Here is a 26,068-nt window from a genome sequence, read left to right as displayed (position 1 = left end):
ATGGATGAATAAAATGGTTGCTAGATGTTGAAGAAGGGTATACTTGGAAGAAGAGAAACAAACATGGCAACTTAACATTTAGTATTACAAAATCTGTTAGTTTTTTAACGGAATTCGGATTAAGGTATATATTATGGGATAAATAGGAAAAGTAGGTATAAGTTTTGAAAAAAATTATCCAAGAATAAAGTTTGAAAAAGAGTTTGAGGTATAAATTATCAATATACCTATATACTATAATCATCACTAGTAAATTGTTAATCCATTGACGCATTAACGACAATAAGTAAAGACATAAAGTACGCCTATTTATTTGGAAAATCGAAATCATGCTTCACTCACTGTCTCATTGCTAACTGTCCAAATTTTGACTGCTGTGCAATGTGCATTCACGGAAAATACTTGTGTCGTCATCGGAGGACGTTCTCCTTACACTCAAAGAAGGAGGACCAAGATGAAAATGAGGAGCATGGTGGTCCTCCTTGAGTGTATGAAGGACGTCCTCATGAAAGACACAAGTATTTATCGTACATTAACCTTGTTCTACATTCCCATTCCCCACAAATTTTTGAACTTTCTAACCTTCAGAAAACAAAAACACAACATCAACTTGTTTTCTGCCAGAATTTTCAGAAATCATTCAAAAACCATGGAAAAATTAATGGGTTTTTCACAAATCCTCTCTTTAATCACTGTTAAACAATACCCAGTTCTTAATTTTCTTAAAAATCCAATCTTTTTAAGAGAATCATCAATTTTAATACACTCAATTTTGTTTTTTGGTGTTATAATTTCATGGTTATGTCAATATTTTCTAAGAAATGTTCATGAACATCACAAAGTTTACAAAATTCACAAAGTTAGAAACTTTTGGTGTTATAACTCTGTTTTGTTTTCTTCATTATTCCTTTCTTCATATAATCTAATTCTATTTGGAATTAATTATTTTTATTGGTATGATTCTGGTTGGTCAGATGATAAATTAGTAACCCTTTTCGATTTAGCAACTCAGGTGTTTACTTGGTTGATTATGTCTGTTTATTTGCACAGTAAATTTCACCATTCATATGCAGTAAAATTTCCTGTTTTACTGAGAATTTGGTGGGGGTTTTACCTTGTTTTCTCTTGTTACTGTTTGGTCATTGATATAGTTCAATGTGGTAAAAACTGTTTGCCAATTCAAGTTTTGGTATCGGATTTTGTGTATGTTATATCCGGGATTTTGTTTTGTTCGAGCACGATTTTTTGGAAGGTAATTAGGGAGGATAGTAATGTTCTAGAGCCCCTTTTGAATGTTAATGGTAATGGTATTGTAGAATTAAGAAATAGTTTTAATAGTGAAAGAGACGGAATTTATTCGAATGCTAGTGTATTTAGTAGTGTGACATTCAGTTGGGTAGGATCATTGATCACCAAGGGTTATAAGAAAACCTTAGATCTTGAGGATGTTCCTCCGCTTTCGGGTAAAGACGATGTTGAGGAGTCATATGAGGTTTTTAAGAAGTTTATGGAGTCTCCTAAGGAGGGTAGTGATAAGGTGACAACTTTGAAGCTTGTAAAATCCTTGATTTCTACCACTTGGGTGAATATCCTATTGACTGGTATACTTTGTTTGTTGAATACCTTAGCGTCTTATGTCGGTCCGTACCTTATTGAGACCTTTGTTCAATACCTTAATGGTAGGAGGGTGTTTAAGAATGAAGGTTTTGTCTTAGTTTCGGCTTTTTTTGTTGCCAAGCTTGTAGAATCCTTTGCTAAGAGGCATTGGTTATTTAGGCTTCAAGTGATTGGTGTGAGGGCAAAAGCCGTGCTTATTGAGACCATTTATAAGAAGTCATTGACGCTGTCTGGTCTATCAAAGCAAGGTCATACTAGTGGGGAAATGATCAATCTAATGTCTGTTGATGCGGAGAGGGTAGGTGATTTTGCTTGGTATATTCATGATCCTTGGATGGTGATTGTAAAAATAGTACTAGCATTGTTACTTTTGTATAAAAGTCTCGGTCTTGCTTCAATTGCCGCGTTAGTTGCTACTATTGTCATCATGCTAGTCAATTATCCCTTAGCAACCTTAGGGGAGAAGTATCAGCAGACCCTAATGGAATGTAAGGATAGGAGAATGAAAGCTACGTCCGAGATTTTGAAGAATATGAGGATACTTAAGCTTCAGGCTTGGGAGTTGAAATTCCTGTCGAAAATTATTGAGCTAAGGAATGTGGAGACTGGATGGTTAAAGAAGTTTCTGTATGCTCAAGCAATAACAACATTTGTTTTCTGGGGTACCCCAACATTTGTCTCGGTGGTGACTTTCGGTACATGTATGCTTATGGGCATTCCTCTTGAATCGGGCAAGATTTTATCGGCTCTTGCTACGTTCAGGATTCTTCAGGAGCCTATTTACGATCTTCCTGACACAATCTCTATGATAATTCAGACAAAAGTTTCGCTTGATAGAATTGCCTCTTTTCTCTGCCTTGATGACTTAGACCCGAAAACTGTAGAAAGACTACCTAAAGTCGACTCTGAAGTTGCAGTTGAGATATCTGAGGGAAACTTTAGCTGGGACCCATCTGTCCCAAGTCCGACATTGAAGGACATTAATCTTAAAGTTCACCATGGCATGAGGGTAGCAGTTTGTGGTACAGTTGGTTCAGGGAAATCAACCTTACTGTCATGTATACTGGGAGAAGTACCGAAGATTTCTGGATTTCTAAGAATGAGTGGATCAACTGCATATGTTCCACAATCCCCTTGGATTCAGAGTGGCAAGATAGTCGATAACATTTTGTTCGGCCAGGAAATGGATCATGAAAGATATGATAAGGTCTTAGAAGCATGTTCATTGAAGAAGGATTTGGAGATTTTGTCTTTCGGAGACCAGACTATTATTGGCGAGAGAGGTATTAATTTGAGTGGTGGTCAGAAACAAAGGATACAAATTGCGCGTGCTATGTACCAAGACGCGGACATATATCTATTTGATGATCCTTTTAGTGCCGTTGATGCTCACACTGGCAGTCATCTGTTTAAGGTATTCTTTTAGTATGCTTAATCTTACCGGCTTGATCATTTCTGTCAAATTATTTGTTGTTGACGGGTTTCTTGATCACAGGAGTGTCTGCTTGAGCTTTTAAAGTCCAAGACTGTAGTATATGTCACACACCAAGTTGAATTCTTGCCTACTGCAGACCTGATCTTGGTGAGAAATCGCAAAAACGTTTTGCTTTGTCATAATGTTGCATATTATTTGTGTGTACCTATTTAATCAATCGAAACTTGTGATATTAAGGTCATGAAAGAAGGGAGGATATTGCAAGCCGGAAAATACAATGATATACTCGCTTTAGGAACCGACTTCATGGAACTTGTTGGAGCACATGAACAAGCCTTGTCTGCCCTTGATGCAGTTGAGCCTGAAACAGAAAAGCCGGTAGTTCATATGTCTCATAGTGATGATAAATCCTTAAAGGATGAAACCATTACTTCTGACAGAGGAAAAGCCGATGATGTAGTTCTGCCTGAAGCCCAACTTGTGCAAGATGAAGAGAGGGAGAAAGGCAGAGTTGGACTTTCGGTTTATTGGAAGTTTATCACAACAGCATATGGGGGAGCTTTGGTGCCCTTCATATTATTCTCTCAGATTCTGTTTCAGGTTCTTCAAATCTTAAGTAACTATTGGATGGCTTGGGCAACCCCTGTCTCAGCTGATGCTAAACCCGCTGTGGATGGTAAAACTCTGCTGTTAGTTTATGTCGGTTTAGCCATTGGAAGTGCCTTTTGTATCCTTGCAAGGGCAACCCTACTTGTGACCGCAGCATACAAGACTGCGAATGTTCTTTTCAGTAAGATGCACTCGTGCATCTTTCGTGCTCCAATGTCGTTTTTTGATGCTACCCCAAGTGGGCGGATCTTAAACCGGGTATGTACACTTCCCTTGATCCTCCTTTCTCATGCATTCCTTAGTAGTTAATCTGCTAAATTTTGGTGTATGTGATTCAGGCATCTACAGATCAAAGTGCTGTTGATATGACTATTCCGACTCAAGTTGGTGCATTTGCGTTCTCTTTGATTCAACTGTTGGGAATTATTGTGGTGATGTCACAAGTCGCCTGGCAGGTTTTCGTAATTTTCATACCTGTCACTGCAATCTGCGTGTGGTACCAGGTAATTAGAATGACCTTGAGACTTGTCATCTGCTTTAGAACGGCCTTCCAACGTTCCCTTGAGGTAACTTAATTTTGTTCATTTTTTCATGCAGCAACATTATTTACCATCAGCACGAGAACTTTGTCGATTGAGTGGAATTACTAAAGCTCCAGTGATCCAGCACTTTGCTGAGACTATATCAGGAGCAACAACAATTCGGAGCTTCAATCAGGAATCAAGATTCTGTAAAACAAGTATTGAGCTTATTAGTGGATATTCAAGACCAAAGTTTTACTCTGCTGCCGCAATGGAATGGCTTTGCCTTCGCTTGGACTTGTTGTCGTCAATTACATTTGCCTTTTCACTGATCTTTCTTGTATCCTTTCCAGTCGGATTGATTGACCCTGGTATGTCAGATCCAAGCGGTACTACATTAATTAATATTGTCATGAAACCCCACTGCTAATTACTAGACGTGGCAAAACTGACTCGACTCAAATGACCCAACCTAAATTTATATTTTTATTCAGGAATTGCTGGTCTCTCTGTCACATATGGACTCAATCTGAACATGATACAAGGCTGGGTGATGCGGAATTTATGCAATATGGAGAATAAAATCATATCAGTTGAGAGAATCCTTCAATACACCTCTATATCAAGTGAGCCTCCACTTGTTGTCGAAGAGAATAGGCCAGACACATCCTGGCTTTCTCATGGACAACTCGAAATTAGAGACCTTAAGGTTAACTTCACTCTGTTTATTTTCATTTTTGTTAAGCTTTATATTAACAAAATCAGAGTTAATGCTTAGTTTACGAGTAAAAATGAATTCAGGTTCGTTATGCTCCACATATGCCGCTTGTGTTAAAGGGTATTTCATGTACCTTCTACGGAGGAAAAAAGACTGGCATCGTAGGAAGAACTGGCAGTGGTAAATCGACCCTCATTCAGGCACTGTTTCGCATTGTTGAGCCTGCTGCTGGACAGATTATGTTGGATGGGATTAACATATGTTCAATTGGGCTACACGATTTACGATCCAGATTAAGTATCATCCCACAGGATCCGACTATGTTTGAAGGGACTGTCCGGACCAACTTGGATCCGCTTGAAGAGTACAGTGATGATCAAATATGGGAGGTAACATTTTTTTGCCAGCATTTTTTTTGACAAATTAGCGGTGTTTAACCCTCTGACACACTGTGTCCGACACTTAAAACTCAAGTCTGAGCAATATAGTAATTGTATTTTTCATGTAGCTAATGAAAGTTGTGATTGCTTTAGGCCCTTGACAAGTGTCAGCTTGGGGACGAAGTCAGAAAGAAAGACGGAAAGCTTGATTCAATAGGTTGGTTTCGTAACTACTTCAATTTCTGGTGAATGTAATCTTTTCCTGATACATGTTCACATTCTGAACTGCAGTTTCGGAAAATGGTGAGAATTGGAGTATGGGCCAGAGGCAGCTAGTGTGCCTAGGCCGGGTGCTTCTTAAGAGAAGCAAAGTACTGGTTCTCGATGAAGCCACAGCATCAGTCGACACTGCAACCGATAATCTTATTCAACAAACATTAAGGGAACATTTCTCAGATTCGACAGTGATTATTATTGCACACAGGATCACATCAGTTATTGATAGTGATATGGTGTTGCTCTTAAGCCACGGACTTGTCGAGGAATGTGATACCCCCTCAAGGTTGCTAGACAACAAGTCATCGTCTTTCTCAAAACTTGTTGCTGAGTATGCGTCAAGGGGAAATTCTCGTGTAGAGAAAGTATCTGGCTAAAGTTCATTGAACTTAAGCTGCAAGATTCAAAAGAGATGATGACGAAAAATTGGATGTAAATGTCCAATGTCGAGGACTCATGCCTATTCAATAAGATTGGCTATTTTGAAGACAGACTGCAAGCCCCTTTTGTAAGTGATCGATCCTGTCCAAATTCTACTGAGGAGATGCATTCCTCGAAACATACAAGTTTATTATATTGGTATCATATTGAGCATGACGGTCTTAACTGTTTTTATTTTTAAGCAAGTTTTTATTTACCTGTTTCGGTAAATAAATGGTGATTTTATCGCTTGTGAAAATATGTACATGTGAAATCGCTCCTGTTTTATTTTTAAGCAAGTGTATTCTTTGTTGGACCTTTTTTGGACTAGTTTTAATATACTTCATCTCGAACAATTATTTACGTTTTATTTTTGAACTTATTAGCCTACTTTTATATGTTTTCTTTTGAATAAAATGTAATGACTAGTTACTACAAAGAAGAACATAAAACATAAAATGGCAGGTTAATTAATTGCATCTTATTCTAATTTTATCAGTCCATGTCATTAATGCTATTGTGACAATTAAGGAAAAGGATTATATCTTTGTTGAAGAAGGTAATTAATTGCATCTTATTCTAATTTTGTTTTAAATAGGTTGATTTACATTCACTTTATATAGATATGTATTTTTATTTTAATATCTTTTGTAGATGTCATATGACCTTTTATTTCTGAAACTAATATTTCCGTCAAAAGAAAAGGGTGATCATAATTTCACTCAGAAATGTACTCTGTCACTCAACACGTATGAACACAAAATGACACGAGTACATTTCCCCTTTGACGTTATCATTTCTTGGTCTCCACTTGTTTCTTTTGACTTACTACAAACCAACATTAGTCAAATTCCACAATTTGGTTTGATAATTCATGAAAAACATGCATGGTCTTTATGAAACTGATATATCCTTATATTCCTGAGGTATTTAGGGTGATTTTCAGGAGAAAACTAGTCTTCTGTCTTCATTATTCTAACAACATGGAAACTGAAACAATGAGTCCATTTCTGAAAGCTGGATTCTTCAGTACTTTAACATTTTCATGGGTAGGTTCTTTAATCACCAAGGGTTATAAGAAACCCTTGGATCTTAAAGACATTCCTCGTCTTTCGGGTAGAGATGATGTTAATGAATCTTATGTGATTTTCAGTAACTATTTGGATTCTGCAGTGAATGGTCATCAGGGTAAAGAAAAGAAGGTGACGACGATTCATCTTGTGAAATCTTTGATCTTTACAACCAGGGCAGATATTTTATGGACTGCATTGTTCTGTCTCTTGTATGCATTGTCTTCTTATGTGGGTCCATATCTTATAAACAACTTTGTTCAATACCTTAATGGGAAGAGAAACTTTAAGCATGAAGGATGGGTTTTGGTTTCGGGATTTTTTGTTGCGAAAATTGTGGAGTGTGTTGCTCAAAGGCATAGGTTTTTTAGGCTTCAAGTGCTTGGGGTTAGAGCAAAATCAGTGCTTATGGAGAGAATCTATAGAAAGGGGTTGACATTGTCGTGTCGGTCAAAGCAAGGTCAAACGAGCGGGGAGATGATTAATTTGTTGGCGGTTGATGCTGATAGGGTTGGTGAGTTTAGTTGGTATTTGCATGATCCATGGATGGTCATCTTGCAGGTTGGAATAGCCATGGTGATTCTGTATCAGAGTTTGGGCATGGCATCAATTGCTTCATTTATCGCGACAGTAGTCGTAATGCTGGCTAATTACCCTTTATCAACCTTTATAAAGAGGTATCAAAAGAAATTAATGGAGTCTAAGGACATGAGGATGAAGACTACATCCGAGATTTTGAAGAACATGCGGATTTTGAAGTTACAGGCTTGGGAAATGAAATTCCTGTCTAAAATTTTCGAGTTAAGAAATACTGAGACTAAATGGTTGAAGAGGTTTCTCTATACTTTTGCTTTAACAACAGTTCTTTTCTTTATCACCCCAACTTTTGTATCTGTCACTAGTTTCGCCACTTGTGTACTCATAGGAGTCCCTCTAGAATCAGGGAAGATTTTATCAGCACTCGCGACATTCAAGATTCTTCAGGAACCCATTTACTCTCTTCCTGACACGGTCTCTATGATAGTTCAGACAAAAGTGTCCCTTGATAGAATCACCTCGTTCCTCTGCCTTGACGATCTGGACCCTGATACTGTAGAGAAGCTTCCAACAGGTGAATCTGAGGTGGCAGTCGTGGTAGAAGACGGAAACTTTAGTTGGGATCCTTCAGCACCAGGGATGACATTGAAAGACATCAACCTTAAGGTTCAAATTGGCATGAATGTAGCAGTGTGTGGGACAGTTGGTTCAGGAAAATCGACCTTAATCTCGTGTTTACTAGGAGAAGTGCCAAAGATTTCCGGGATTTTAAGATTGAATGGATCAACAGCATATGTACCACAGTCACCATGGATTCAAAGTGGCACAATCGTCGATAACATTCTATTTGGTAGCAAGATGGATGAAGGCAGATATGACAGTGTATTAGAATCATGTGCCTTGAAGAAGGATTTTGAGATTCTGCCCTTCGGCGATTTAACAGTTATTGGTGAAAGGGGGATTAATTTAAGTGGCGGTCAGAAGCAAAGAATTCAGATAGCCCGCGCTTTGTACCAAGATGCTGATATCTATTTGTTTGACGATCCTTTTAGCGCTGTTGATGCTCACACCGGCAGTCATCTGTTCAAGGTACTTGTTGTAAGAACATATACTCATCTACTTATTTTCCGAACACTTGGTCATTTTATGTATGATTCTTGTTCATTTGCTATAGGAGTGTCTGCTTCGGCTTTTACAGTCGAAAACTGTGATATATGTCACCCATCAAGTGGAGTTCTTGCCTGCTGCTGATTTAATCTTGGTCAGAATTCTTTAATTTAATGCCTTCATATTTTATACGAAATGTAAAATAGTCGGTTCTGATAGTTCTGATACAAGTTCCCTTTGATAGGTGATGAAGGATGGAATGATATTACAAGCAGGAAAGTACAATGACATTCTCGCTTCAGGAACCGACTTCATAGAACTAGTAGGAGCTCATGAACAAGCCTTGTCCTCAATTGATCCAATCCCAATCAACGAATCTGACCTAGAATCCCATGACCCACATAGCAGTCGGTTCTCTGTGGATGGGGAAATCAATGATGATCAGAGCATTAAACCGGAAGTTCCAAGACAACTGGTGGAAGAAGAAGAGAGGGAAAAGGGGAGAGTCGGAATTTCAGTGTACATTAAATACATAACAGCGGTATACAAAGGAGCTTTGGTTCCCTTCATATTATTATGTCAGGTTTTATTTGCAGTTCTTCAGATCTTAGGGAATTATTGGTTGGCCTGGGCAACTCCGGCCTCATCTAAATCGCACTCGCCTGTTAATTCAAAGACTTTGTTAACCGTTTATTGTTACTTGGCTATTGGAAGTGCGGCTTGCATCTTAGCCAGATCTACCCTTCTTGCTACTGTCTCATTCAAGACTGCAACTTTACTTTTCAGTAAGATGCATTCCTGCATTTTCCGAGCTCCTATGTCATTTTTCGATGCTACTCCCAGTGGTCGGATCTTGAATCGTGTATGTATACTTTTCTGATCGTATATAAAACTTTCATTTCCCATGGATACCGTGACCAGTTTTTGGATCTTAAATGTTTCAGGTTTCGACAGATCAAACTGCAGTGGATATATTCATTGCAACTCAAATTGGTTCGTTTGCATTCTCATTGATCCAACTTGTAGCAATCATAATACTGATGTCACAAGTCGCGTGGGAGGTTTTCGTGATATTCGTTCCTGTTACTGCAATCTCACTCTGGTACCAGGTAATTTTTATGAGCTTGTGACAGTTTATCAGAAGAAAAACCTCGAAACATTTAATTGCTTTACTGGTTTACTGGTTTACCATTTTGTTCTTTCACTATTTTTCTGCAGCAATACTATATACCTTCAGCTCGGGAACTTAGCCGACTTATTGGAGTAACTAAAGCTCCAGTAATCCAACATTTTTCTGAGACTATATCTGGAGCAACTACTATAAGAAGCTTTAATCAAGAACACAGATTTTGTGAAGCAAGTATGGAACTCATAAATTCAAATTCTCGGCCTAAGTTCTACGGCTCAGCAGTAATGCAATGGTTGAGCATTCGCCTGGATTTGCTGTCTTCGGTCATATTTGTCTGTTCTTTGATAGTTTTGATCTCACTTCCTGTCGGAGTCATTCATCCAGGTATATAATCATCGGAAATAGTCCACGCGTCTGTTTGTACAGCTGTTTTGGCTGCAAAAGAACATTCTGATAATCTGATATGTTTTTCTTCATATTGTGCAGGAATTGCAGGTCTGGTTGTGGCATATGGGCTGAGTTTGAACATTTCGCAGGGTTTGGTGATCCGGAATTTGTGTAATATGGAGAATAGAATCATATCAGTAGAGAGAATTCTTCAGTATACTTCTATAACTAGTGAGCCACCCCTTGTTATAGACGAAAACAGGCCAGATAAATCATGGCCGTTTAACGGAGAGGTTGAGATTCAAGACCTTGAGGTGAACTCCGCTCTCATTTACTTATTTTCTTCATCAGCGATCTGAAGGCAATTTAATGGGTTGACCCTTCCCAAGTTTGACTTTTTCATTCGCATGAGTCAGGAATCGAACCCCTGACCACTTGTTTAAGAAATGAGAGCCCTTATCATTCACACCAGCCAACTTGGTAAAAAAGTGACCCAAACTAACTGTAGGTGTAGAACGCGGGTGTGTGTCAAGTGTCAGACATGACTCGTTTTTTAAAATGTGCATGTTTCAACCTAAAATGTGCAGGTTCGGTATGCGGCGCACCTGCCACTTGTACTGAAAGGAATTACATGCACTTTTGGGGGAGGAAAAAAGAGTGGGATTGTAGGGAGGACAGGAAGTGGTAAATCAACATTAATACAAGCTCTTTTCCGGATTGTTGAGCCTGCTGCTGGTCAGATAATCATAGATGGTATTAACATTTCGACAATCGGACTCCATGATTTACGCTCTAGTTTAAGCATCATCCCTCAAGATCCTACCATGTTCCAAGGGACTGTCCGAACCAACTTGGATCCGCTTGAGGAGTACACTGATGATCAAATTTGGGAGGTGATCCTTTTTATTTTCTTGCTTTTTATTCGAGAAAAATTCTTAAACGACTCAACCTGAATGACCTGAACCCGACCCAAAATGACATAGAAATGGCCTCGCCTATATTGACTTGTACATGAATATGATTCAATTATAGCACACTCGAAATAGAGTCAATTGACCTGTACTTGTAGCCGAAATAACCATTAATTCACATAAATCACCAACCCATATCCGACCTAAATGACCTTTCAGTAATGTATTATACAACTGGTTGTATATACAACTTATTCAATGGAGTTAAGCTTTGTTATAAAGTTATCGAGCTATGATACAAAGTTCTTGAGCTTAACAGAATAATTATTAAGCTCAATAACTGTGTAAAATAGCCCAATAACGTGTAAAATAGCTTAACAACTTTGTGTAAGAACTCAATAACTAAGGCGGTTGTACAATGCTACTATACAATTGGTTGTAGGATAGTATTTGTAGGGAGTGATGTTTCTAAACGTTTCTTCTAATTTCTCGTGTTGGACTGAATGAATTTGAATTTGCTGCATGCTGTATTTAGGCACTCGAAAAATGCCAACTTGCGGAGGAAGTGAGAAAGAAAGAAGGAAAACTCGATTCAATAGGTATGTATGTTCTCTACAACATTTCACTTGATCGCTTTTCCACCGTAACTTCTCTCACAAGCGTTCTATCTCGATACCAGTGACTGAGAATGGAGAAAACTGGAGTATGGGGCAAAGGCAACTAGTATGTCTCGGCCGAGTACTTCTCAAGAAAAGCAAAGTACTGGTTCTCGACGAAGCCACAGCATCCGTGGACACAGCCACCGATAACTTAATCCAGCAGACCTTAAAGGAACACTTCTGTGACTCGACTGTGATTATTATCGCACATAGGATAACATCAGTTATTGACAGTCATACGGTGGTGCTTCTTAGTCAAGGGCTTGTCGAGGAATGCGACTCTCCCTTGAGATTACTTGAAGATCACTCTTCTGGATTTGCTAAACTTGTTGCTGAGTATACATCTAGGTCTAATGCTAGAGCTGAGGATCAAGATTAATTAACAGCGTAATCAGCGAGTAATTAAATTTGCTGTATAACTAATTAGCCGTTTTGTTGCAGATGAAGTTTCAGTATCTTAAACTGTTGTTCATATTAGCTGAGACAGACAATGCTCATCGTAATGAGCTCGGAGTTACGGAAAAACAGTAATTACATGTTCATCCCATTTTAGTCTCTTTCCGTAATTACGTGTTCTTCTCATTTGCGTCATTTGAGTCTCTTCGTGTTTGTGTTCTTCCCATTTCCGTCATTTGAGTCTCTTTTCCGTAATTACATGTTCTTCCCATTTACGAGTACTTCCCACTTGCGTCATTTGAGTCTCTCTATCCGATTTGGGTCATTCGAGTCTATTTTCCGTAATCACATTTTCTTTCCATCTCCGTCCCCTAGGCCCCAACACAGACTTTGAGTTTGTTTTCCGAACGCAAAAGAAGAAAGCCAATTAATAGATTATACCATCAGTTGTATGGTTTAGAATCCGAATTCTGTAGTAAAGTTTCCGAGTTTTGTTTTACAGAAACTGAGTTATACTCTAAAGTTTTTAAATTCACACACTTAAACATAACAAAAATAAACTTTTGAAAAGCTCCGAAAAATAACACATAAGCTAAATGTATAGTGGTTGTACAATGCTTATTATACAACTGGAAGTAAGGTAGTATTTGTGGAAGAAAGCGTTACCACTGGTAGCGATCCATAAACACATGTTTATAACTTAATTAAAAGGGCTTCATGCACATGAACCCAAACATACAATACTCCCAACAACAACAAAATAAAAACAAAACAAAACAAACATTAAACTCAAACTACATTAACCAAACTCCAAACAAACTCATAACCCAAACTGATCTCTAGTAGTAGGGGTAGTATTAGTAGTGGTACGCCCGCGTCCTGTGACATCGTCATGGGTAGTAGTAGTGGTACGCCCGCGTCCATCACGGGGCGCGAGGTCTTCATCCTCATCAGCCATCCCAAAAGTATGCTTAACGGCGTCAGCAGCGCCTTGAGCCATACTCTTGACTTGTTCACCAGTCCTTTGAAGTAACCCACCAGTCTTGTCCCTACCGGCCTCGGCCGTTTCCTTAGCGGACTCGGCCATCTCGGATGCCTTTTCCTTGGTGGCTTGTGCCGCTCCTGAGGCGCTGTCCTTGGCGGCTTGGGCTTTTTCGGAGAGGTAGCTCCCACTTTGGTCCTTGGTTTCTTGGGCCTTGTCTTTTGTGGTTTGGGCCATGCTTGATGTCTTGTCCTTTGCGGCTTGGGCTGCGTCGGTTGTCTTGTCTTTCATGGCTCCGGTTGCTGCCCTTGTCCTCCCCATCACTTGCTCCGTTTTCTCCTGTGGATTTGGTACCACAGGTTAATACTAAGGGTGAGATTATCAGTCAGACTCTCCCAAATCTTAACGTTCTGGCACATCAGCTTTCCCCTAACTTTTATTATTTCTTTATTGTTCAGACCCATCTCAGACTCACCTCAGACTTTATACATTATCTGTCAGACTCACCTCATACTCTACTTTTCCACTCACACTTTATTTTCTAAAAACTAAGAAAGACACATGTTGCTCACCCATTGAATAATTTTTCTTTAAGGTGGGGTCAAGACTCCCAAAGTCTTAAGTTGAGTCTTGGATTTCTACGACTCAACTTAAGACTTTGTTAAGACTCTGTCAAGACTAGAGTAGATTATTGGTAGTCTTGTGTAAGTCTTGTCTCAAGACTTTGGAAAGTCTTGTCAGACTACCAATAATCTTACCCTAAGTGATGGTGCTAATTCGCGGTATAGTCAAATGTTGTCCTTTGGTTAGACCAAGGAAAGGAAAGGGGACTAATTATAAAATGACATGTGGACCAATTGAGTATGTGAACGATCAAATTGCTCCGCAAATGCAATCCTAAAATAAAAAGAACAATTGACTCAAACACTAAAATGAAAAAAAGTCAACAAATAACAAATAACCGGGATGAAGGTACTACTAGTTAAATATCAACCTTATTATATTTAATCAAATTTTAAGAATCTGTATATAAAATTGACATATTTATGTGTGTTATAAAAAGAGGTTTCGAAAATTATAATTTCGATACCGAAAACAGCTAAGCTAATATATAAATGAAGAAAAACGTGGTCAAAATATCGCCTCGTAAACCGTGAAAAGTCAACTCAACGAGGTATTTTGCTCTGGATAGAAGGGGATATTAATTAATAGTAATAAAGTATACAAATTCTCATTTATGACGGACATTTTTGTCACAAGTTTGTGACCTTTCACAAATTGCGAGTGAAAGAGGCGAAGAGCAAGTAAAGAAACAAATAAGAGAAGGCTTGTGAGAGATCATAAGCGTATAATCGTCACAAGCAAAACTTATTGGAATGAAGTAATACCTCGGCTCGGCCGGTAGCTTCGCCAGCACGGTAACTCTGTCCATGAGAAGCCATTTCTCCTAACTTAAAATCTTAGAGATGATGATGTATAATGAATGTAGTGCTTTCGATGTGTATTAGTAAGATTTTGGATAGAAGTGTGATTAATTACTTAGCTGCTAGTTTGCATGAAATCAATTTATAAACATTGGAAAGTTGGGGAAAGAGTAACACGTGTCATGCATGGCGACACGTACTAAGTACGTGCCATGTTGTTGTTGTTACAACAACGTGATATGGTCGTTACTCGTTACACTTCTCGTATTTTCAGAACATATCGTTTCGTTTGTTGCTTTTAGGGCTCTTGACACAAATCATAGTTATTCCGTCCGTCTGACATTATAAGCTTGTAAGTTTTACAACCCTCTTTCACTACCTTTCTAATCCGAGGAACTATTATATGATTTACGGACGTTTTTGTTCCGAAATTCTGAAATCTCGAAAATCGTGTATTATATACTTAAATTTGAGCTGTTTGGGAGGTCGTATCAATTCATGTTTATTTTCCTCCCAGCTTTTCTACCACGTGTCAGATGTCGCTTCATGAGTTTACCGTATTCGATTTTCAACCATAATTAAGAAGTATTTATCTATTTCTATGAAGTACCTGATTTTCGTCCGAAACTCGTTTATCACGTGTCGACACCCTCAAATATCCTCTGTTACTTCTTAAAATTTCTGTGGATGTTTTATCTGGCCTAAGGAAGCGTCTGTATAATTTACAGACATTTTTTTCCGGGACCCTAAAATCCCGAAAACCGTGTATTATACACTTAAATTTGAGCCGTTTGGGAAATTGTACCGGGTCATGTTTATTTTCCTCCCAGTTTTGCTACCACGTGTCAGGGGTCGATTCATGAGTTACCGTATTCGATTTTCAGCCCAAAATAAGAAGTACGTATTCATCTATTTTTACGAAGTACCTGATTTTTGTCCAAGACTCGTTTATCACGTACTGACACCCTCAAATGTCCTCTGTTACTTCTCAAAATTAGTGTGATTGCTTTATCTGACCCGACGAACCGTCTGTATAATTTACAGACATTTTAATCCCGTGATCCTGAAATCCCGAAAACCGTGTATTGTACACTTAAATTTGAACCGTTTAGGAGGTCGTATCGGGTCATGTTTATTTTCCTCCTAGTTTTTCTACTACGTGTCAGGGGTCGTTTTATGAGTTACCGTATTCGATATTCAACCATAATTAAAAAATATTCATCTATTTTTACGGAGTACTCAATTTTCGTCCGAGTAAAATATACACATACACGGTTCAAGATCCGACCACTTGGAGTACCATAAAAAAACGACATAGAAGCTCGGAAAATGCAGGAATGCATGCATAAGTTGTAGCCTTAATGACATGGACTGATTATTTTCCCTACTAATTAAGTTAACCTACCATTTTATGGTCAGGTCAATATCATTGCATTTTATTCAAAGGAAACATATAAAGTAGGCTAACAAGTACAAAAAAATAAAACGTCAAGAATTGTTCGAGATGAAAGAAGTATATTAAAAACTAGTCCAGCAAAGAATACACTTGCTTAAAAATAAAACGGGAGCGATTTCATATTTAAAATCCCATCCTGGAAATCATTTTCGGTTTTAATGTTTGGTCGAACCAATATTTCCAATTCGTCCATAGAGTAGCCAGAAAATTGCAACGAGACTTGTACGATAAATATTTCATCCTTCTTATTCCGACAAATTGTAATCCATTTTATTAAATGACAAGGAGCACAAACAAAATACCGCTAAATACGTATAACACAATACATCGAAAAATGACTTAATAATAACACAACAGAAACTTGTATGTTTCGACTTTCGAGGAATGCGTCTCCTCAGTAGAATTTGGACAGGATCGATCACTTACTCAAAGGGCTTGCAGTCCGTCTTCATAATACCAATCTTATTGAATGCCTATTTTTCGTCATCATCACTTTTTTGAATCTTGCAGCTTAAGTTCAATGAACTTTAGCCAGCTACTTTCTCTACACGAGAATTTCCCCTTGACGCGTACTCAGCAACAAGTTTTGAGAAAGACGATGACTTGTTGTCTAGCAACCTTGAGGGGGTATCACATTCCTCGACAAGTCCATGGCTTAAGAGCAACACCATATCACTATCAATAACTGATGTGATCCTGTGTGCAATAATAATCACTGTCGAATCTGAGAAATGTTCCCTTAATGTTTGTTGAATAAGATTATCGGTTGCAGTGTCGACTGATGCTGTGGCTTCATCGAGAACCAGTACTTTGCTTCTCTTAAGAAGCACCCGGCCTAGGCACACTAGCTGCCTCTGGCCCATACTCCAATTCTCACCATTTTCCGAAACTGCAGTAGTTCAGAATGTGAACATGTATCAGGAAAAGATTATATTCACCAGAAATTGAAGAAGTTACGAAAACCAACCTATTGAATCAAGCTTTCCGTCTTTCTTTCTGACTTCGTCCCCAAGCTGGCATTTGTCAAGGGCCTAAAGCAATCACAACTTTCATTAGCTACATGAAAAATACAATTACTATATTCCTCACCTTGATTTTAAGTGTGGGACGCAGTCAGAGGGTTTTTTTTTTTTTTTTTGGGTGACGAGGGAACCCGCAGCCGCTACCTTCGGTGCACACTGGGTAAACCCTCGGGTGTACGGTGTAAACCACCCGAGGGTGACAGGCTCGAAATCTATTAGGCATGGACTCAGACCAAGAATGCTCCACAAGATTTTGCTCTTGGGGAGGCTTGAACCTGGGTTTCCTGGAATTTCACCCAAGTTTTAACCACTAGACTCCACCCTTGCGGGCTCAGTCAGAGGGTTAAACACCGGTAATTTGTAAAAAAAAAATGCTGGCGAAAGATAGTGTCTAATACACTGTAGTCAGAGGGTGTGAAAATTTTACCTCCCATATTTGATCATCACTGTACTCTTCAAGTGGATCCAAGTTGCTTCGGACAGTCCCTTCAAACATAGTCGGATCCTGTGGGATGATACTTAATCTGGATCGTAAATCATGTAGCCCAATTGAACATATGTTAATCCCATCCAACATAATCTGTCCAGCAGCAGGCTCAACAATGCGAAACAGTGCCTGAATGAGGGTCGATTTACCACTGCCAGTTCTTCCTACAATGCCAGTCTTTTTTCCTCCGTGGAAGGTACATGAAATACCCTTTAACACAAGCGGCATATGTGGAGCATAACGAACCTGAATTCATTTTTACTCGTAAACTAAGCATTAACTCTGATTTTGTTAATCTAAAGCTTAACAAATATAAAAGTAAATGAGAGTGAAGTTAACCTTAAGGTCTTTAATTTCGAGTTCTCCCTGAGAAGGCCAAGATGGGTCTGGCCTATTCTCTTCTACGACAAGCGGAGGCTCGCTTGATATAGAAGTGTATTGAAGGATTCTCTCAACTGATATGATTTTATTCTCCATATTACATAAATTCCACATCACCCAACCTTGTAGCATGTTCAAATTGAGTCCATATGTGACAGAGAGGCCAGCAATTCCTGTATAAAAATATTAACATTCAGATGATTACCTGACATAAGGGTCAGTACTCAGTCAGGTTAACTCATTACTGGTTCGGATAATTTTGGTGAGCTGTCAACGGCAGGGTGTTCAAAATAGTGATTTTGGGCCAGAGACCTGGCAAATCGGGTTAACGGGTCGGGTTCGGATCGGGTCAATTTGGGCTGGTCCATTTCGGGTTTCTCAAATTTTTCGGGTTAGCTCGGGTCGGGGCGGGTCATTTCGGATTCCGGGTCTGTTTCGGGTTTGTTGGTCAGGTCTGTTTCGCATCAAGCGGGTCGGGTTATTTTGGGTCGGGTTATTTTCGGGTCAGTGATTAAGAGAGAAAAAAGGCATTTCAAGTCTTTTGGGGTCAGTTAGAGTTATACTTTGTCGGATCATTTTCGGGTTGAGTGGTTTTGGGTCGGCCATTTCGGGTACGGTCGGGTCTGTTACGAGTCCATGAAACCTCGGGTCATTTTCTGGTCGGGGTTAATTCGGGCTCCGGGTGTCATTCGGGTGCTGCAGTTCGGGCCGATTTCGGTCACGGGTCAACCTTTTCGGGTCGGGTTGATTTTGCCCGGTCTAGACTAGATCAAGGCATATCTAGGCCAGTCTGGATTTGGGTGGGCCAATTCAGGTTGGGTCATTTGAGTCGAGTCAGTTTTGACACGTCTAACTATTAATTAGCAGTGCTACTTGAATCTGACATACCAGGGTCAATCAATCCGACTGGAATGGATATCAGAAAGATCAAAGAAGAGGCAAATGTAATTGACGACAATAAGTCCAAGCGAATGCAAAGCCATTCCATTGCAGCAGCAGTGTAAAACTTTGGTCTTGAATATCCATTAATAAGCTCAATGCTTGTTTTACAGAATCTTGATTCCTGATTGAAGCTCCGAATTGTTGTTGCTCCTGATATAGTCTCAGCAAAGTGCTGGATCACTGGAGCTTTAGTAATTCCACTCAATCGACAAAGTTCTCGTGCTGATGGTATATAATGTTGCTGCATGAAAAAATGAGCAAACAAGCTAAATTACCTCAAGGTACGAAAGACCGTCTTAATGCATATGACAAACTAAGACAAGTCTCAAGGTTAATCATATTACCTGGTACCACACGCAGATTGCAGTGACAGGTATGAAAATTACGAAAACCTGCCAAGCGACTTGTGACATCACCACAATAATTCCCAACAGTTGAATCAAAGAGAACGCAAATGCACCAACTTGAGTCGGAATAGTCATATCAACAGCACTTTGATCTGTAGATGCCCGATTTAAGATCCGCCCACTTGGGGTAGCATCAAAAAACGACATTGGAGCACGAAAGATGCAAGAGTGCATTTTACTGAAAAGCACATTCGCAGTCTTGTATGCTGCGGTCACAAGTAGGGTTGCCCTTGCAAGGATACAAAAGGCACTTCCAATGGCTAAACCGACATAAACTAACAGCAGAGTTTTACCATCCACAGCGGGTTTAGAATCAGCCGAGACAGGAGTTGCCCAAGCCATCCAATAGTTACTTAAGATTTGAAGAACCTGAAACAGAATCTGAGAGAATAATATGAAGGGCACCAAAGCTCCCCCATATGCTGTTGTGATGAACTTCCAATAAACCGAAAGTCCAACTCTGCCTTTCTCCCTCTCTTCATCTTGCACAAGTTGGGCTTCAGGCGCAACTACATCATCGGCTTTTCCTCTGTCAGAAGTAATGGTTTCATCCTTTAAGGATTTATCATCACTATGAGACATATGAACTACCGGCTTTTCTGTTTCAGGCTCAACTGCATCAAGGGCAGACAAGGCTTGTTCATGTGCTCCAACAAGTTCCATGAAGTCGGTTCCTAAAGCGAGTATATCATTGTATTTTCCAGCTTGCAATATCCTCCCTTCTTTCATGACCTTAATATCACAAGTTTCGATTGATTAAATAGGTACACACAAATAATATGCAACATTATGACAAAGCAAAACGTTTTTGCGATTTCTCACCAAGATCAGATCTGCAGTAGGCAAGAATTCAACTTGGTGTGTGACATATACTACAGTCTTGGACTTTAAAAGCTCAAGCAGACACTCCTGTGATCAAGAAACCCGTCAACAACAAATAATTTGACAGAAATGATCAAGCCGGTAAGATTAAGCATACTAAAAGAATACCTTAAACAGATGACTGCCAGTGTGAGCATCAACGGCACTAAAAGGATCATCAAATAGATATATGTCCGCGTCTTGGTACATAGCACGCGCAATTTGTATCCTTTGTTTCTGACCACCACTCAAATTAATACCTCTCTCGCCAATAATAGTCTGGTCTCCGAAAGACAAAATCTCCAAATCCTTCTTCAATGAACATGCTTCTAAGACCTTATCATATCTTTCATGATCCATTTCCTGGCCGAACAAAATGTTATCGACTATCTTGCCACTCTGAATCCAAGGGGATTGTGGAACATAAGCAGTTGATCCACTCATTCTTAGAAATCCAGAAATCTTCGGTACTTCTCCCAGTATACATGACAGTAAGGTTGATTTCCCCGAACCAACTGTACCACAAACTGCTACCCTCATGCCATGGTGAACTTTAAGATTAATGTCCTTCAATGTCGGACTTGAGACAGATGGGTCCCAGCTAAAGTTTCCCTCAGTTATCTCAACTGCGACCTCAGAGTCGACTTTAGGGAGTCTTTCTACAGTTTTCGGGTCTAAGTCATCAAGGCATAGAAAAGAGGCAATTCTATCAAGCGAAACTTTTGTCTGAATAATCATAGAGATTGTGTCAGGAAGATTGTATATCGGCTCCTGAAGAATCCTGAACGTAGCAAGAGCCGATAAGATCTTCCCCGACTCAAGAGGAATTCCCATAAGCATACATGTACCGAAAGTCACCACAGAGACAAATGTTGGGGTACCCCAGAAAACAAATGTTGTTATTGCCTGAGCATACAGAAACTTCTTCAACCAACCAGTCTCCACATTTCGTAACTCAATAATTTTCGACAAAAACTTCAACTCCCAAGCTTGAAGCTTAAGAATCCTCATGTTCTTCAAAATCTCGGACGTAGCTTTCATTCTCCTATCCTTACACTTCATTAGGTTCTGCTCATACTTCTCCCCTAAGGTTGCTAAGGGATAATTAACTAGCATGATGACAATAGTAGTAACTAACGCGGCAATTGAAGCAAGACCGAGACTTTTATACAAAAGTAACAATGCTAGTACTATTTGTACAACAACCATCCAAGGATCATGCATATACCAAGTAAAATCACCTACCTTCTCCGCATCAACAGACATTAAATTGATCATTTCCCCACTAGTATGACCTTGCTTTGATCGACCAGACAACGTCAACGACTTCTTATAAATGGTCTCAATAAGCACAGCTTTTGCCCTTACACCAATCACTTGAAGCCTAAAGAACCAATGCCTCTGAGCAAAGGATTCCACAAGCTTGGCAACAAAAAAAGCCGAAACTAAAACAAATCCTTGATTCTTAAAAACCCTCCTCCCATTAAGGTATTGAACAAAGGTCTCAATAAGGTATGGACCGACATAAGACGCTAAGGTATTCAACAAACAAAGTATAGCAGTCAAGAGGATATTCACCCAAGTGGTAGAAATCAAGGATTTTACAAGCTTCAAAGTTGTCACCTTATCACTACCCTCCTTAGGAAACTCCATAAACTTCTTAAAAACCTCATATGACTCCTCAACATTGTCTTTACCCGAAAGCGGAGGAACATCCTCAAGATCTAAGGTTTTCTTATAACCCTTGGTGATCAATGATCCTACCCAACTGAATGTCATAGTACTAAATACACTAGCATTTATATAAATCCCGTCTTTTTCGCCTTTAAAACTATTTCCTAATTCCACATTACCATTACCATTACCGTTACCATTTAAAAGGGGCTCTAGACCATTACTATCCTCCCTAATTACCTTCCAAAAAATCGTGCTCGAACAAAACAAAATCCCTGATATAACATAGACACAATCTGATACCAAAACTTGAATTGGTAAACAATTGTGTATGCTACATTGAACTATATCAATAACCAAACAGTAAGAAGAAAAGACAAGGTAAATACCCCACCAAATTCTCAGTAAAACAGGAAAATTTACTGCATTTGAATGGTAAAATTTAGTGTGTAAATAAACAGATATAATCAACCAAGAAAAAACCTGAACTGCTAAATCCAACAGGGTTACTAATTTATCATCTGACCAACCAGAATCATACCAATAAAAATAATTAATTCCAAATAAAATTAGATTATATAAAGAAAGGAATAATGAAGAAAAGAAAACAGAGTTATAACACCAAAAGTTTGTAACTTTGTGAACTTTGTAAGCTTTGTTATGTTCATGAACATTTCTTAGAAAATGTTGACATAACCATGAAATTATAACACCAAAAAACAAAATTGAGTGTATTAAAATTGATGATTCTCTTAAAAAGATTGAATTTTTAAGAAAATTAAGAACTGGGTATTGTTTAAAAGTGATTAAAGAGAAGATTTGTGAAAAACCCAGTAATTTTTCCATGGTTTTTGAGTGATTTCTGAAAAATTATGGCAGAAAACTAGTGTTTATCAGGTGTTCACCGTCAACAACAGTGTATAATTCCCTGTCGCACTGCTGTAAACAGAAAACTGTTGTTGTTGATGAGAGGGTTCAGGGTTTTAGTTGATGTGTTTTTGTTTTCTGCAAATTAGAAAGTTGAAAATTTTGGGATTTATAAAGGGAAAAAAAATAATCAAGAAATTGTTGTGGGCAATGTTTTTTTTTTTTTCGGTGCTCTGTGGGCAATGTAATGTCGTGTGGAACAAGGTTTTGAAGATACAAAAAATAATAAAAAAATATTAATAAAAAAAATATATTAATGTGGGCACATACAAGATACAGAAGTACAGAATGCAGTGATGCACAGCAGTCAAAACTGGGAAAGTTGGCAGTGCCAGTGAGTGAGTGAAGCATGATGTTGATTTTCCCAATAAATAGGCGTACTTTACTTATTGTCGCTATTTAGTCAATGGAATAATTATTGACATTACTAATTAAAGCTAGTCTTCTTTTAACACGGAGATATTCGTCTTAAATTTAATACGGGTTAAATATCTTACCATAGTTCATATGGCACAAATAGGATTATACATCCAGTTGTACCATAAGCATGGTACAATCAAGATATAAGAATCCGAGCTTATATGTATTCTTTCTGAGCTAATTTAAAGTTCATGTTTTTAATGTCTAAATGGATGAGTTCAATACTTTCTAATAAAGCTCGTATTCTTTAACATAAAGCTCGGATACTTTATCACAAAGCTCAGATTTTACACCGTACAACAACACATACAACTGGTTGTATAGTCCATGAATTGGTTCATATAGGTATATACGACAAATGTATGTTTTGCATATGCAGTCTGTTTTTGTCCTATTTATCTCACATTGGTATATTTGACCGTCTTAAATTTAAACGGATATGTCTATCTTAATGAGAATCGTCTAAAACGGGTTAAATAGACCCATATGAGATAAATAAGACAAAAAGCAGAATGTAATGGAAAATATAAAAGGTTTGTCCTATATATTAGAATCCATTTTTGAAATAATGGTCAAAAATAAAATATTTGTCGTTTTGGGTCGGTTTTGAAAATATTTGTCAAAATGGTGTCCACGTAGGCTCGGGATTTCTGGACCTAAAACACGCCACTACCAATGGCGTGTTTATAATGAGTAGGGAAAGAAACTTCATTAAAAAATGGAATAAAACAAACACGCCATTGGGAATGGCGGGTTTCGGAGGGGGAACACGCCACCCCCTATGGCGTGTCTTATGTAATTTTTTTTTTTTTTTTTTTTTAAAGTTCAGACAGTTGAGAAAAAAAATTGTTGTAAAGACACGCCGCTGCTAATGGCGTGTTTCCTTCACAAAACACGCCATTAGTAGTGACGTGTTTCAGGTCTAGAAATCCCGAGCCTACGTGGACACCATTTTGACAAATATTTTCAAAACCGACCCAAAACGACAAATATTTTATTTTTGACCATTGTTTCAAAAATGGACTCTATATATTATGGGTGATATTTAATCCGTCTTAAATTTAAGACTAATAGTATCATCTTAAAGAAGATTAGCTGGATTAAAAAAATAGCTCTAAAGTCTAAGACTCTAAGCCCCCTATTTTGACAAATTTTTAAAAAAAAAATTGTGACCATGCATATCTTGCTCCAATTATTAATGAAGAGGTCCTTATCGTATACAAGGAATGGTCTAAAATTAATAAAAACATAATTACTTGTGGATCAAGGATGATTTGTGATACAAAGAAACAACAAACTTTAGGTCATCTTTTGTTATCTTATGGCAGGATTCTCCTTGGTGCCCAAGAAATGCCTAAAGTGTTTTTTTCTACCAAATTCACATCATCTTCATTCTTCAAGTGCATTAGTGGTTTACATCTTCTTTATCGCGAAAGCATTGAAATATGTGACAGGCATTTATCGCTGTCGATATATAGTTAACTAGTTTTAAATCCGTGCAAAATTGCATGGGTATGTATTTAGGCCGGTATTAATGTTTTTGGATGAATTTTTTTTATTTGTATTTGTATTGTAATTATGTAGTTGGTCTAAATCAGCGATCTACATAACCTCTAAGGCTCTAATATAACCCTAACTTCCCCACTATTGCCATTAAGCCACAACTCCACTCTCTACAAACTCCTGTAACTGTTGTCATCACTTAATTAACTGCATATGTCATTATGTCAGCATAACTGATTCTCTGATTTCATGCAGTTTCTCATTTGAAGTTTGAACGGTTCAAGTGTATTTAACATGACGATATTAATGTTGTCTATAAAACGTACTTGTCGAAGTAGAAATTACTCGGTAGCCTATCATTGTCATCTTCCGAGTTCGGAGTGCGCGACTGATATTAAAGTTGCCATAATTTTTGCTCCAAGTAAATAAATCCTCGGTGATGAACGACTTTCTGTACAGATCTGAGAGGATTATTTAAAAAATACATATGTTAAAGTTTTACAATTGTGTCATTATCGTGTTATATTTTTAAAAAATGTTTTTTAAAACAATTGTGAATCATTTGACTTATAATTTTTAAAAATTAGTAAATTTAATTATTTCAATAAAGTTATAAATTTATTTGGTTTTTTTAACGAAATAAAATATTTAATTTAGCTTTAAATGTTGTTGGAGTGTAAATTTACTCTGTAGCCTATCATTGTCACCTACCATTTTCGGTGTGCGCGGGTGATAGAAAAGTTGCCGAGTTTTTTACTTTAAGTAAATACTCCGTCAGGATTATTTTATTTTTAAAAATATATCGTACTATCTAGTTTTAACAAATATGCAAGTTATACAATTTATTCGCATTATATGTAATTCATTCCCGTAATTAAATGTAATTTCTTCTCGTAATTATGTAATTTTTTTATTAATTATGTAATTCTTTCCGATTATTTGTAATTAATTTCATTTGTTCCAATTTTTAATGCATTCCGCTTATATGCAATTAATTTCATTTATTCTAATTGTATAAAATTATTTCATAGAATTTTTTCTAAGACGGAAATTATCGAATGTTTGTATTGCCGGGCGATTTAAAGAACTAATTTATTTGCACACCAACGGGTCCCACCATAACCTGAATTTCCAAAAAAAAAAAAAAGTTGTACAAATGACGTGGCGCATCCTGCATTAAGTATTGTCTTTTAAATTAATAAAGATAAGATTAGTAATGTCTTTAGTGTGATAAAGGATTAGGGAGTAATATTTTAGTTGATACTCATTTTTTTGGGGAAAAAAACTAGTTAAGACGAAAGTGCTATGGACGATGGATCATGCACTTGAATTCCGCAACCTCTTTATATTTAGAATTTGTGTTCTTGTTATCAGTTGCGCCCTTGAACACGCCATTTTTCTCACTTATTA

General features: G+C 38.0%; 4 protein-coding genes across 5 annotated transcripts; 2 read left to right on the top strand and 2 right to left on the bottom strand.

Moving 5' to 3' along the window:
• Window positions 1–334: 334 nt before the first annotated feature.
• On the top strand, window positions 335–6,351 carry LOC141611094 (ABC transporter C family member 3-like). Of its 2 annotated transcripts, XM_074429508.1 has the most exons (10): window positions 383–406; window positions 497–3,031; window positions 3,113–3,199; window positions 3,290–3,919; window positions 4,000–4,164; window positions 4,259–4,553; window positions 4,677–4,891; window positions 4,984–5,289; window positions 5,434–5,497; window positions 5,572–6,351. In XM_074429508.1, exons 2-10 carry the CDS (start codon window positions 506–508, stop codon window positions 5,931–5,933), a joined length of 4,650 nt encoding a protein of 1,549 aa, XP_074285609.1. In that variant the 5' UTR covers window positions 383–406; window positions 497–505; the 3' UTR covers window positions 5,934–6,351. The 2 variants fall into 2 exon arrangements, with proteins under 2 accessions (XP_074285608.1, XP_074285609.1); XM_074429507.1 differs by having other exon boundaries at window positions 335–3,031.
• LOC141611095 (ABC transporter C family member 3-like) lies at window positions 5,981–12,280 on the top strand. Its single transcript, XM_074429509.1, has 10 exons — window positions 5,981–6,064; window positions 6,911–8,672; window positions 8,758–8,844; window positions 8,935–9,552; window positions 9,635–9,799; window positions 9,909–10,203; window positions 10,306–10,520; window positions 10,794–11,099; window positions 11,653–11,716; window positions 11,797–12,280. Exons 1-10 carry the CDS (start codon window positions 6,000–6,002, stop codon window positions 12,153–12,155), a joined length of 3,936 nt encoding a protein of 1,311 aa, XP_074285610.1. The 5' UTR covers window positions 5,981–5,999; the 3' UTR covers window positions 12,156–12,280.
• A 645-nt stretch (window positions 12,281–12,925) lies between these two features.
• Window positions 12,926–14,666, bottom strand: LOC141611093 (uncharacterized). Its single transcript, XM_074429506.1, has 2 exons — window positions 14,543–14,666; window positions 12,926–13,493 (listed from the first exon to the last, which is right to left on the bottom strand). The coding sequence occupies exons 1-2, from the start codon at window positions 14,594–14,596 to the stop codon at window positions 12,993–12,995; spliced, it is 555 nt and encodes a 184-aa protein (XP_074285607.1). The 5' UTR covers window positions 14,597–14,666; the 3' UTR covers window positions 12,926–12,992.
• Window positions 14,667–16,257: 1,591 nt separating this feature from the next.
• LOC141611091 (ABC transporter C family member 3-like) lies at window positions 16,258–23,037 on the bottom strand. Its single transcript, XM_074429504.1, has 8 exons — window positions 20,264–23,037; window positions 20,096–20,182; window positions 19,211–20,005; window positions 18,813–19,107; window positions 17,883–18,097; window positions 17,484–17,789; window positions 17,002–17,065; window positions 16,258–16,923 (listed from the first exon to the last, which is right to left on the bottom strand). Exons 1-8 carry the CDS (start codon window positions 22,652–22,654, stop codon window positions 16,562–16,564), a joined length of 4,515 nt encoding a protein of 1,504 aa, XP_074285605.1. The 5' UTR covers window positions 22,655–23,037; the 3' UTR covers window positions 16,258–16,561.
• Between the last annotated feature and the right edge of the window lie 3,031 nt (window positions 23,038–26,068).

This window comes from Silene latifolia, chromosome 11 (genome assembly GCF_048544455.1).
Source record: "Silene latifolia isolate original U9 population chromosome 11, ASM4854445v1, whole genome shotgun sequence".
In the NCBI taxonomy this organism is placed as follows: domain Eukaryota; kingdom Viridiplantae; phylum Streptophyta; class Magnoliopsida; order Caryophyllales; family Caryophyllaceae; genus Silene; species Silene latifolia.
The sequence above is the reverse complement of the archived record's forward strand: the minus strand, read 5'-3'. Positions and strand labels throughout refer to the sequence as shown.

Bases quoted from the DNA above. Each gene is read 5' to 3' on its own strand.
- LOC141611094 (XM_074429507.1), top strand. From the start codon at position 455: ATGAAAATGAGGAGCATGGTGGTCCTCCTTGAGTGTATGAAGGACGTC. The intron at 3,920-3,999 runs GTATGTACACTT...TATGTGATTCAG, and splicing joins GTGGGCGGATCTTAAACCGG to GCATCTACAGATCAAAGTGC. The intron at 5,290-5,433 runs GTAACATTTTTT...TGATTGCTTTAG, and splicing joins GTGATGATCAAATATGGGAG to GCCCTTGACAAGTGTCAGCT.
- LOC141611095 (XM_074429509.1), top strand. From the start codon at position 6,000: ATGTCGAGGACTCATGCCTATTCAATAAGATTGGCTATTTTGAAGACA. The intron at 9,800-9,908 runs GTAATTTTTATG...ATTTTTCTGCAG, and splicing joins CAATCTCACTCTGGTACCAG to CAATACTATATACCTTCAGC. The intron at 10,521-10,793 runs GTGAACTCCGCT...TAAAATGTGCAG, and splicing joins TTGAGATTCAAGACCTTGAG to GTTCGGTATGCGGCGCACCT.
- LOC141611093 (XM_074429506.1), bottom strand. From the start codon at position 14,596: ATGGCTTCTCATGGACAGAGTTACCGTGCTGGCGAAGCTACCGGCCGA. The intron at 13,494-14,542 runs GTATTACTTCAT...CCAAATCCACAG, and splicing joins AAGCTACCGGCCGAGCCGAG to GAGAAAACGGAGCAAGTGAT.
- LOC141611091 (XM_074429504.1), bottom strand. From the start codon at position 22,654: ATGGAAAAATTACTGGGTTTTTCACAAATCTTCTCTTTAATCACTTTT. The intron at 19,108-19,210 runs GTAATATGATTA...TTTTTCATGCAG, and splicing joins CAATCTGCGTGTGGTACCAG to CAACATTATATACCATCAGC. The intron at 16,924-17,001 runs GTTGGTTTTCGT...GAACTACTGCAG, and splicing joins CGGAAAGCTTGATTCAATAG to TTTCGGAAAATGGTGAGAAT.